The sequence below is a fragment of the Nymphalis io genome, chromosome 24, assembly GCF_905147045.1.
Source record: "Nymphalis io chromosome 24, ilAglIoxx1.1, whole genome shotgun sequence".
Lineage (NCBI taxonomy): Eukaryota > Metazoa > Arthropoda > Insecta > Lepidoptera > Nymphalidae > Nymphalis > Nymphalis io.
The window spans coordinates 9490126-9503744 of NC_065911.1; the positions used below are offsets into that span (position 1 = coordinate 9490126).

At 32.6% G+C, this 13619-nt stretch overlaps 2 protein-coding genes across 5 annotated transcripts; one reads left to right on the top strand and one right to left on the bottom strand.

Annotated features, from left to right (window-relative positions):
- Positions 1–789: 789 nt before the first annotated feature.
- Positions 790–7364, bottom strand: LOC126777912 (uncharacterized). Of its 4 annotated transcripts, none has more exons than XM_050501222.1 (5): positions 7171–7364; positions 2906–3205; positions 2400–2562; positions 1641–1854; positions 790–1042 (listed from the first exon to the last, which is right to left on the bottom strand). In XM_050501222.1, the coding sequence occupies exons 1-5, from the start codon at positions 7255–7257 to the stop codon at positions 925–927; spliced, it is 882 nt and encodes a 293-aa protein (XP_050357179.1). In that variant the 5' UTR covers positions 7258–7364; the 3' UTR covers positions 790–924. The 4 variants fall into 4 exon arrangements, with proteins under 4 accessions (XP_050357179.1, XP_050357178.1, XP_050357177.1 ...); XM_050501221.1 differs by having other exon boundaries at positions 791–1057; XM_050501220.1 differs by having other exon boundaries at positions 793–1042; positions 1641–1878.
- Positions 7365–10499: 3135 nt separating this feature from the next.
- On the top strand, positions 10500–13423 carry LOC126777959 (facilitated trehalose transporter Tret1-2 homolog). The gene is made up of 4 exons (XM_050501280.1): positions 10500–10530; positions 11055–11210; positions 11780–11925; positions 12248–13423. The coding sequence occupies exons 1-4, from the start codon at positions 10500–10502 to the stop codon at positions 13421–13423; spliced, it is 1509 nt and encodes a 502-aa protein (XP_050357237.1).
- Positions 13424–13619: the final 196 nt, after the last annotated feature.

Here is a 13619-nt window from a genome sequence, read left to right on the forward strand (position 1 = left end):
CACAAAGGCTGCCTCTCAGTAAGAATAATTTACATTAAGATTAGAAAACAATATTAAAATCTCAGAAAAAATAAATAAAGTTATTAATTATTAGTTTATGTAAGTTCTTTCGAATAGATTTTTTTCTATTCTCATTTCTAGTATTTTTTATTAATAAAAATAAAACTCGCCTATAACTAAAAAGCCTTAAAAAATTGTTTGACTAGCAGAGAAGAAATAAGAACTGAACCGTTTTTGCCTACCTTTATATACGAGTATATAATAGCTTAGTCGAGTATATAATAATTATTTTGTGTGATAGTCACTGAACTTCTAACCAACTTTACTGACTGGACCGATTTTAGTGCATGATTTTGATTTTACCCAATCGCTGCGATAATTTTTTTAATTACATCAAATTAATAAAATCTTATTTAACCTGTACAAAAACGGGACTAAATAAATTAAGACTTAATAATTAATTGATATTTTAATAAAAACCCTTTTTTATTTCTATAGACATATTTAATAAAGATTATTTGTAACAATAGGATATAGATAAAAAAAATATTATAATGAAAATGGCACTGAAATTATTAGTTATATTAAATATCAATATTTAAATGCAGACGGTACATAAAATAAATACAATAAAGATCATATTAAATATCTTAAAACACTTATGGCACGTACAAATTTAACAGCTAAATATTTAAAATATAAATTGAGTGTAATGACATTAATGAGAATTAATTAAAATTTATTAATATGATGATTTGAATAAATAGTAGTCGTTTTTCGACAGTTACGTAATTAAAATAATTATTAAACGAAATATTATTAGTGTATTCGGCCGTGAGACTTGAACAAAAATCAATTTAAAAGAATTGTTGGTAACTTTGCTGGTTTTCTTGCATTTGAGTTTGACAAACTGATATTTTTATTTTATTTAGAACGTGGCTTGACAAGTCTAGACGCTGGTGGAGCAAACTTGGCAAAACCCTGCTGGTCGAAGACTGGTAATAGGTCCCTCACCCGAGCCGACATAGTGCCACCCGTCACCCTGGAAGCATATGCTCTGAGAACAGAGAAATTAGTGGATTGTTAGGGTGCTGTTCTTTAACTACATTGTGTGTCGTGATTCGTGACAAAAATGACTTTGTGGTGTAAAACTATTAAAACGAGTGGTTTTTATGGGTTTGCTTTTTATGGGTTTGTTATTACTAAATTGCTATGATATAATCGAGATAATAGTAATATAGTTTTAAAATTGTCGTAATTACTAAAACATTGCTTGTATTGAATGGATCAGAATAGTACTGAATGATAGACGTCAAAGGTCGACAGCTTGTGTGCTCATTTTCTGGACGCGGTAGAATTTTGGAGATTCATTTTTGAAAAACGTTATGACGTCAAGTGTTATGAATTGGTGGATAAGAAAGCCTGTCGCGTTTTCTCCAAACAGAAATCTACAGCCTTTTGGCTGTAGATTTGTGTGCCTGAATCTTGATATTTAAAACTGATTTGATTCTGAATTTTTATATTAACTTGAAATCATTCAATAAAACAAGCCTAGCAGTTTACCAAATATATGTGTATAAATGGCATGGATACATTAAGCAGTATTTCCTTGTATTTGCAAGATCAAAATGTGATTTTACCTGCTAGGTTTGATCAGTTTAGCAGCTTGAGCAGGTGTCGCCAGTTCTGTCGGGAAGTACGTAGCGCCATAGAAGTCTAGACCATTATGCAGCAAAATGTTGGCTTCCTCGATGTTGGCTAAGGTCACACGCATTACACTGGAAGCCTCCTTCGGCACCATACTGCTGACCAACTCACCATCGATGTTGGTGATCGCACGGTTCGGTGTTTTTTCTAAAGGTTTCGGAGTAGAAGAACCTAAAATTATATTGAATACTTTTTGTCTACAGAATTAAGAAACTGATCTTGTTATAAAATATATATTTGAAAACATATTGACATGTAAATCGAAATTTTAACAGCATTTAAATATTAGTCTCTTAAAAACTTATTTTGTACTCGTTGATTTTCTTAATCATCTTAATAATACATGCGTAATAACAGATTAATGTAGAATGAGAGTTTTATTGATGTTGCTAGGTGTCGCTGTATGCACATTAAATCGCGATATTATTTGGTAGTTGATGTGTAAGAATGTAAAATTAGAATTTTAAATTTACTTTTTTGTCTAATTTTTTTATATAACTGTATTATCTTACAAAAACTTAGTTCAGTCAATATATACTATTATATATTGATTAAACTAAACTTTACTTTACTAACTAACTTTAGTTTTTCTTTCAGAACAGCAGTCGCTTCAATGTTATCTCGATCAAGTCATCGAAATTTATAAATCTTTTAGTATTATAATCAGCACCAATTACTTTCATTTAATGTACCAGTATTTCCATCACGGGGCGATCCTGTAAAATGCAACCGGACAACCTCTACCACAGAGGTATATTTGTAGAGAGCATGACGTACGTCCTCCTCTGGCACGTCGTCGGGGATGTCGTAGACGTAGATAGTAAATGTCTTCTGGGGTCGGCATGGTATGGCAATCTGAAAATAAGCCAATTTGACGCATATAGTAATGCTTTCCAGTACTTTGTCTTCTTAAGTAGTTTATGTAATTGTTAGGCTGAAAGCTAAGAGTGTCTGCGAATAGCTAAACGTTATATCAAAAAAGCAAGTTAGGATTATTTTACGAAAGATAATCTAAAAATCATAGTAAAAATTAAAATTAACATTAATGATAAGCTTAACAAAAATTTTAACTGCACATCTTTAATTACGTCAGACAACATAACTTACCTAGAATAAGAAAATAAGACATCATATAGGATAAGCAGTAGAAGAAGCAGCCAAGCATAGATGAAGGGCAGACGAAATTGGCTCATCTTACCTTTCTATAAAATCTGGAACCAGTTACTTTATGGAAACCTTTCTTGAATACCATTTGGTAATCATCGACGCTCGAGAACTTGAACAAGATGCCAGTAGCGGTCTTCGTGAGAGAGAAGCAACCTTTAAACTCCATTTTCTCGCAGATGGCTGAAGCCTTCTCCATACTGAGGCCGTGGGAGGGGGTAAGGAGGAAGGCCCCCTTGGTGAGGAAGTGCTCGGAGTCCGAGATGTCGGACTCGCTGTCTCCGCCCTTCATCAAGGTATGGATCTGCTCCTTCCACATATAAGGGTCAGACATCTGGTGAAGTTAATTGTTTGTGAGAATTTAAAAAAGTAACATTCAGTTAGATTTTGACAAAATAGTTCCAATACATAAAATTTAGACTAATATTATAAATGAGGAATTATCATTCTGTTTATTTGTTTTACACTGTACCACTGTACTATAAGAAAGAGGCTGAGAACAGTCGCGTAAATTATGAATTTACAGGAAAAGAAATGAGACACGAATAAAGTCAGTGGAAGCAGTACAGTACAGACCTTGTATAAAAGTATTCTCGCTGATATCTCGCTGATATTATTTATTTATTTTTTATTAGTATAAATTGTCAGTGTACTTAGTAGTACACTGACAATACGCATATTAAAACATTATAATTAAGAAAAAAAAACATTCACCAGAATATTATATGATGTATAAAAATGTAATATAGATAATTACCTAACAGTACAATGCATTGAAATACATAATTGAATAATATAATAACAGCTATGAAAATATGATATATTTATTCAAATAAGTACATCATTCTTTATTATTTTCATAAAATGAACACCGAATTCAAAATATTATTATTTTATTTAAATACGCTCATTATCACATTGAATCGTTACTTGTAATATATAAGTTACACGTAAGCACGTACAGCCGTTGGTCCTGCACCTCATTCCGGTCGTATCGGATTGCCGTCTCATCGGATTATGAGAGTTAGGGAATAGAGAGTGCACCTGTGTTTTCGCCATAATAATGATAAACTATTCATATTTAATTTTTATATGTGTATAAGTCGAGATGGCCCAGTAGTAAGAACGCGTGAATCTAAGCCGATAAACCTGGTTTCAAGCCCGGGCAAGCACCTCTGAATTTTCATGTGCTTAATTTCTGTTTATAATTCATCTCGTGCTTTTCGGTGGGTGAAGGAAAACATCGTGAGGAAACCTGCATGTGTCTCATTTCACTGAAGGGAGAGGAGGCCTTAGCCCAGCAGTGGGATATTTACAGGCTCTTACTGTATTAATAAGAGTCTAAACTAAAAATATTCAAGACTATAGAGTATCTGTGAGGAGATAACGAAATGGATTCAATCGAATTCGAAAGTACTTTGTAATAAAACAATGGCTGATAAATATTCGAAGACAGTAATGACCGGGAATCGACGCGGATCACTGGCTACACAACCGAAACATCTTCCCGATTATAATTATAGCATTGTTTCAGCTTCCGTTAAAAATATTATAAGTAGTTTTGATCGAAGACTATGTTACAATAAAATATCTATGAGCGTTTTTTAACAATTTAGTTTCGCTATGTAGAATCGACATTTACATAGTATTTTTTATAGTATAGGTTGGCGGACGAGCATATGGGCCACCTGATGGTAAGTAGTCACCAACGCCCATACACATTGGAATTTTAAGAAATGTTAACCATCGTTTTCATCGCCAATGCGCCACCAACCTTGGGTACAAAAATGTTATGTCCCTCGTGCCTGTAATTACAATGGCTCACTCACCCTTCAAACCGGAACACAACAATTACAAGTACTAATGTGTTGCGGTAGAATATCTAATGAGTGGGTGGTACCTACCCAGACGGACTTGCACAAAGCCCTACCACTAGTATAATGATGATGACGTATGAATAGTAGATATAGATACGTAGACAACTAAAGTAACAATTAAAGAGTTTCATGATAAGGACATCAAGACAGATGTTATTTTTGTAATTGAGAACAATACAGTTTTTAGCTATTTATATCAATTTATCAATTAGTTAACTAAAATATCACTTATTCAGCTTTGAAGGCAATTTGAAACAATACTCTATCGTCTAATCATTAGATCAACGAGACAGCTTACAGATGAGAATTAATAAGTAATTATTGAATAAAAGACAAACATACCGTGGAAAAATTTAATTGAATCTAATTATTGCGGAACTAATTAAATAAGAGATGCAATCAGAAGAAAGATGTTGACGGATCTATTTAATTTGGTTTGCATTCATAGATAATATTCAACGCAACAAACAGTAACCGAAATTACCCGACCAAGTTACAATAGGATTATTTAATTGTTATCAGTGGGCGTACAAGACTAATTCGATTGAAATTGACAGCAATTGACATCGTAATCCCACGCCGAGACACCATAACACCATGTTTGGTGTTGCAGTGGTCGAAGCAATTTACTTATTAGATCTTTAATTGCTTGTAAGGTTTAATTTGATGGGATTCCAAATAAGGAATGTATTGTAATCAAGCAGCTTTCAAAAAGTTTTTTTTAGTTTAATTATCACTACATATTAAAAAACAAGACTGCGTCTACTGCGTCAATCGGTCTAGATGCGATGAACTCAAAAACTATAAAACTGATTTTCATACGGTTTTCACAAATGGATACAGTTATTCATGAACAAGGTAAGTAAGTAAGGCTGAAACTATGATTGTTGAAATTGTCGAAAAAAATCATGCCGACTAGGAGCTATAATGGCGTGCGCCGGGTATACAATAGAGCTATACATATGTATAACGATATAAACGGTTTATGTGGAACCTTATTTAACCCGTGCGAAGCCAGGTTGGGTAGCTAGTAAGTTAAATAAATTAATAAATATATTTTTTTTTAATTTTACGTAATTTATCATTTATATATTATACTAATAATGAAATTGGAGTGTCTGTTAAAGTTTATTTGCGTGCGTTTTTCGTGTGGTAGATTCATCGGAATACACCGACCGATTTGGATGAATTAAACTGTATACAAAATGTTATATGGATAAATTTGTTCTATGTAGCTGAGCTTTTGACAGCTTCAGACAATCTGGTCAGCTTCTGTATCAGTTTGCATTTCTGGAGTCGCACTTTCATGTTATGTTGTAAAATTGCAATCTATTTCAAATTTTCGATTAATATTAATTGTTATGATCAGTTTAATTTTTTGTTACTACTTAATTTATAAAAAAATTAACTTTTTACAAAAACACATTAATATTAAATCAATATTAAAAACTATATTTTCGCGAAAAAGCATAACAACGACAATTTTACAGAATAAAATTAGTAGCTTAAAATTAATCAGCTTGGAGATGTTTTTACGTTTGTTGTAATTTGTAATATAATACACACCGTCTCATTCAATGAAATAGTTTGCTCTAACAACCACGAGCTTCGAACTCTTGCATAAGTACCGTTAGAAATGCCATGCAATTTTGTTTAGTAATCTTTTCTAATTTGTTCATTATCGTCGTTCATTCATTGCCGTTATATGAAATTAAAAAAACTCTGGGTGAAAAACGAACCATACCATACTTGTAGAAGCAATAATACAAATACAAAATTGTTTGTTTACTGTTACAATATGTTTATTGTAACATTTATCGGAGATATCGGTTTACACGGCCGATTTGGATGAATTAAACTGTATACAAAATGTTTATTTATTGATTTCTTTGCTGACATTCACTACTACAAACGCAAAAACGTCTCTAAACCGAATCGCATGTACCACGTTCCGTCGTCTGTCCTTATAACAAATTACAATTAATGAATTACATTATGTTCTTGAATCACCAATTATATATAAAGAAATAACCACGGAAATTTTCTTTAAATATATTATAGTATATAAAATAGTAACTACAATATAACAAATATAAATATATTAGCCAAACTGTTTATTCCTCGCTAATTCATAGTTCGTTTAGAGACCCAAGAGGTGGCTTCGAGTTCGGCTATCATCTGATTTCAGTGACAACAATGTTAAGGCTTAGTAGCCGTAGGCCTCGATGGAGTCGCATTGGTTACGATATTATTATTTATTTATATAATAATACTTTAAGCATCATATATAAGAAACAATTATAATAAAAACAAACAATAATGGGGAAGTGGTGAAATAAAAATTAAAAAATGTATTTATCATTTCTCTCCTCAACGATGTCGAAACGATTAAAATACACTAAATAAGAAAAAAAAAACATACCGATCCTCTTGGCTTATCTGTCTTCTTTTTAGAGTTCTCAGCTTCTTGCCTGTGTTCTGTATCGGAGGCGCCTTCAGCTAATGACATCTTGCGACTGAATTGCGCGTGCGCCGGTCCAGGGTATAGACTGCCACTGCACGGTCGAGCGTGCAACCGCGCCTTTAGAACATCGCATCTGTGGAGGGGCTACATTGTTTGTTAATTCGTAAATGATTTTATTACGATTAAATCCAAAATTGGTTTTTAAATGGCGAGTCCAGCATGCGCTTTGCAAAGGTTTTTCTTTATATTACATTTTCAGAAAAAACTTTTGCCAGAATAAATTATAATACAACATATATTTCAGTTAGAATATAAATAACTATATTGATTAGTAAAGTAACAGCCCATAAATGTTCCACTGCTGGGCAAATGTCACCTCTTGGGGAGAAAGTTTGAAGTTTATTTCACCACACTGCTTCAATACTGGCTATTACACTTGGCAGATTTTCACCCGACACATGCAGGTTTCCTCACGATGTTTTCCTTCAGCGCCGATTACGAAAATAATTGTGAACAATACAAATAGTAAAAAATAAATACACAATAACTCGGTGAAGTATGTCCTGGATTGCAGACCCAATCGTCAGTTCAGATTCTCGTGTTTTATCGGGCTATTGTTTTACTGAACCTCTTCGTAAACGAAAGTATATAAAAATTATTGTAAACCGTAAACATTTAAACACGTGAATATTATGGAAGTGCGCTATGTGTCTAAAATACAGATATTTATTTATGTAATTATTTCAATTTGTTAGTTTATTTTTTATAATGTAATTGCTTATTTGTTAATATACAAAAATAACATATAATTTACATTAATTTACAGTTTTATTATATCAGAATTGATTGACTAGAGCTAAAGCAATTCAAACCGTTTGTGTCTTAAGAACCGACTATAAGAATCTTCGCTAGGTAAACGAGTAAGTCAGCTCTTTAAACAGCTGTAGAAGATCACGGGTGTCAGGTAAATCGGGCCCTTGCAATAACTTCCACACCAAATACAATTTTAATTAAGATATGAGTATACGGTAATAAGGATTTGTGGATCGATTCTTGTATTGCTTCAATTAAAATAAGATTGTATTTTTGATCCCATTATTGATTGCTCTTGACCGCATTGACAATGTAAATAACTGTACTTTAAATTCAAGTGATCTTAGTCACAGCTTTTTAGCTATGACATACCAAGGTATATAGGAAATGTATAGGTACGTCAAACAACACATCTGATCCATGCCACTCTATCTAATTAATGATTAACTCCTATAACTCCGTGTTTTAACTCCAAGTAATGTATAAAAAGTGTCAAGTACTGTCTGTGGTAGATTTCACCACTTACCAACCAGTGGACCTCGACAGTTTACTAAAAATAAAAAGATCATACATATCGAGTTCCAAGCAATTGCTTTAATGCTTTAAAATAATCTTATATAAATAATCAAATATTTAACCAAAATGTATAACAAATCTTAAATATATTTTGTTAATAAAAATATTTATTTCAATGAAAATCGTTCCTCTCCACGGTTTGCTTGTTCTGTATTTTTATGACAGGAACTCTTGTCATCTTTGAACGAGCCTTAGGATAGACTACGACTATTTATCATTCATGAATGCTGATGACGCATAGACATTGTAGCTAAGCAAAAAAATCAAGAAGCTTCTCTAATTTCCTGAAAAAAGGGCAATTTTTTCAGTCTAATTATGCTTTTAATAAATATTATCAAGTATTAATAATTACACACTATTTAGACTTAATTTCAACGCATTAGGAAATGTTTCAGTTGATGATAGGGCTTTGTGCATGCTCGTCTGGGTAAGTACCACCCACTTATTAGATATTCTTCCGGAAAACAGCTTGTGTCTTTCAATTTGAACGGTGAGTGAGCCAGTGTAACTTCAGGAACGAGGGACATAAGATCTTAGTTCCCAAAGTTAGCGGCGCATTGGCGATGTAAGTGAGGGTTAATATTTCTTACAAATACAATGTCTATGGGCGTCGGTGACCACTTACCATCAGGTGACCCATATGCTCGTCCACCTATACTATAAAAAAGGTAGCAAATATAAGATAATATTGTACTTCCGGGTTGGATACGTTGTTTTATTTCGAAGTAATTTGCAGTGATTGGCAGCTAGGCAGATAATATGATATCGTTAGATTAAAATTTGTGTAGAAATGATAATTTCGCATGTCGTAAATATATCAGATTTACAATGTATTGAAAGAAGCAATGTCTAAAACGATACTTTAAATTTGTACAATAAAAACAAATATATTTCATAGTGCGTTTGGTTTACAATGGGATACAGTTATAATATATCACCGTTTACAAAGCAAGTGAGTTTATAAAATTATAATAAATATAACATATAACGTTACAGAAAAATAAGTATTGTGCACTTTAATATGTGTTATCAATTAATAAACGTAGTTCAAAGGCATATAGTTAAATGTTAGTGATATATAATTATTTTTTTACTATAAGTGTATTTATTTAACTAGTTGAAATATATATACATATTTAATATTTCTTTTTTCTTATTTATTTTAAAAAAGCTTAACTAAATTTATATAATGACATAATTTATAATTGCTATTTATTTTCTATATAAATTTAACTTTAAAGGACTCCAAAGCATTTCTATACGGGCATTTCATTTTAAGTTCTATATTTTTAGAGCATGTGATATATTATATTAAATAAAACTAAATGGAATACAAAAAATATATGACAAGAAACATTAATAAAACAAATTATATATTTTATATAATATTATCCTGGGACATTATTCACACACGGCCATCTGATCCCAAACTAAGCAGAGCTTTTACAATGGAAGCCAGGCAACTGATATACTACATATACTAATTTTCTTTTGTAAATACATACGTATATGGACAAATACACCTAGACTCAGGACAAACAGACATGTTCATGCACACAAATGTCTGTCCTGAGTGGGTATCGAACCCACAACCTTCGGCGTGAAAGGCAAGTATCTACCAACCACACCAACTGGCCCGTCCAATATGATACAAATCTAAATGACATTGCTGATATAGATAATTATACAATTTAAAACCCTGAAAAAATAGATGATCAATCATCATTGATTGAATTGGAACCAATTTTATCGTCGAGATATTTATATAAACAGTGTATATAAATATTATTATAAATTTAAAGAAACAATAATTGATCTTAGTAATATTTTCATTATGATTTTATTTACACGGAGGTGTAAAATCAAAATTAAGAACAGCTACTGTAGCTCTTGACACAATGTCAGCAAGACTGCTAGCAGCTTTTATCCGTTAAATCACAATTCTGATTATCTGGTCGAAAAATTACCCAGCCCTCCTAACACCAGCACAGAAAATAACCAATAAGACGTTACTTGTGTGTATAGAATTTGGATGCCGTTTTTACTCTATCACGTCTGAGCGACTGGACGGATTCCTGAACTAAGTTATGTTTATCTATCTGTATGTGCTTTCACGGCTTTGAGGAAATTTGGTAATTAAAAAAACACATAATCAAATATTTAAGCCAAGTTAAGAACCTGAACTAAAATACGAAATATATTATACAATTTAGTGCAGGTATAACAATCTCGTGTTAAAAATAAATAGTAGATAAGGCTTATTACACAATATAAGATTATAATTATGTAAGGATGATAAAATAGCGTTAGTATTCATTGATTTCTTTGCACGATATATATTTCTTTTAGTTGTTTATATCATTTCATTTGAGTATATTTGCGGCTGAAGATATTTTATTGTTTCACTAATATGAAGGAATATGTAGATCACGCATTGTAAGCACAATATTGAGTAAATCCGTTCTTTTGCCAGTGTTTCGTAACCGCCGCCGTGGGTATAAACATAATAGGTTTCGGCTGCATCTTGGGTTTCCCAGCCATCTTGCTGCCCCAACTGCATACCCCAGATACGCCCGTTCCGGTGACAAAAGAAGCAGAGTCATGGATTGGTAAGAAATTTAATGATCTCAAATCCAAGAATATACTTAAAACGTAAAATATGTGTATACACTTATTTTTCACATATGAACTGTGAAACTATATATAGCCTCCATGTCGGACTTCTGTTTTAACCCGTTCCTATACTATAAGCATTAGATCAAAAAATCTCCTACAATAATTAAATCGCTTCAGTACGATCTTTCTATAACATAAAAAAGTTAATTATATCCATAATGAATTGAAATAAATTTAGGATACATACAAAATCTAAGTTGTGTTTTCCCAAATTTCAATTCAGAATATTTAAATACAATCCACGTGTTCCATTACACCATCTCGGCTCAAACACAGCAATATTTGCTACAATTTGGGCATTTTCTTACAAAAATATTATTACGTTCCTATACGTTAAACTTTTACTATGTGTCCATTTTTTTTTTTATTATATTCGGATTTTTCTGATCAAGTAACTGGTCTGACTAATGGAGTTATCTCGTGAGCACAGACCTCGAATATATAATATACGAGTGGAAACATAATTTGTATCAATTAATAAAATAATCTTGTATTTACTTAGTTGCGGCGTTAGCTCTGAGTGTACTCGCTGGCAACTTTATCTCCCCACCGATCATGGACCGCCTTGGACGCAAGATGACACATTACGCGCTCACTGTCATTTTCTTGATAGGCTGGTTCACTATTATTTTGGCAACTAGTGTTGAGGTACATGCTTAAACTCTTGTCTAATTTAATTAATTTAATAAATATGGATTATTATACGTATTGAAATCCTAATTGGAGAACTTAGCACCTTTATTGGCCGCCTGGTTTTCACAAGCTCTCCAGGCCAGGCCAGGCATTTGTCCGTTAGTCGGTTTCGATTCCCCGCCAAATTCACTATACTGGTTATTGAGGAGCTGAGAGCTGATAGTTACACAAAAATGTATATGCCCTTATATATCATCTTTTAAATAATATATTAAATACTATTAATATCAGAAATTCATATTTAGTTTAATGTAACGTAATTATTGTTAATTTTTAGGCTTTGATCGTCGGAAGAATCTTGCATGGGATTGCTGGCGGTCTTCTGTCAACTTTACGGTCTATACTGATTGGTGAATATACAAGCCCACGAAATCGTGGAGCTTTTCTCACTATAGTATCTCTTTCACAAGCTTTCGGTATATTCATAGTACATCTCATTGGATCCTTCCTGAGCTGGCAAAAGACTGCATTCGTATGCGTATTCTTTCCGTTTGTAAGTCTTGTTATGATCATTTATACACCTGAATCTCCAAGTTGGTTGGTATCTAGAGGCAGATACGATGAATGCAGACAAGTATTTAAATGGTTGAGAGGAAACGAAGAAAATGACGAACTAGAAGACATGATTGAAGCAAGACTAGCGTTTGAACAGGCCGCTGTGAAAGAAAACAAGAATCAAAATTGGTTCTCTAAATTGGCTACAATAATACGAAAGAGAGAGTTCTATATACCTATAATTATCATGATCCACAGCAATATTTTATTGCAGTTCTCTGGTGGACCTATTATGTCATCTTATTCTACAGTCATTATGAACCTCCTAATGGGACCAAAGGCAAACGCATATTTTTGGATGGTCTTTATAGATACTCAAAGAATTATTTTTAACACTATAGCTATTTTTATCATCAACAGAACCAAAAGGCGAGTAATGATCTTCACAACAGGCTTGCTATCAGTAGAAAGTCATTTTGCGATTGCAATCTATGCTTACTGCAGAAATCACGGTTGGGATTATGATCCAGTCTGGTTACCAGCTTTGTTAATCAATTTGCAATACTTGGCAGTGGCTATAGGTACTGTGCCAATGCCACAAGTTATAGGTGGGGAGGTATTCCCTCTGGAGTATAGGAGTATAGGTGGTACGATTAGTCAGGCAGCAGGAGGAGTTGCGATGTTCGTGGCACTAAAGACTTTTCCCACGTTGTTAGATAAAACTGGATTACACGGCACGTACACATTTTACGGCGCTATTTTATTAGTTAATTTAATCATTGTATTGATCCTGCTGCCGGAGACGAAAGGAAAGACTCTTCAACAAATAGAAAATGAGTTCCGAGGACGAGCGCTGAAGCTGGAGGAGCTAGAAGCGAAGCAGTCACTTCAGTCAAATCCGATTGAGATCTACAAAAGAAAGGTGTCGGAGAGGAGTAGTAGTCCCGTTCTGCTTTAATTTAATAATTATTATTTACATTTTTAAACTTTACAAAATAAAATATATTTTTTACAAAAAACAAACATTTTATTTATCTCATGCCATAATTTCTTAAAATCAATCAAATTTATATTGTATGTTAAATAATTTAAAAAACCTTAAATATTATTATAACCTTATATATTGTTTTGAGAAAAATATGACTCATTATCTT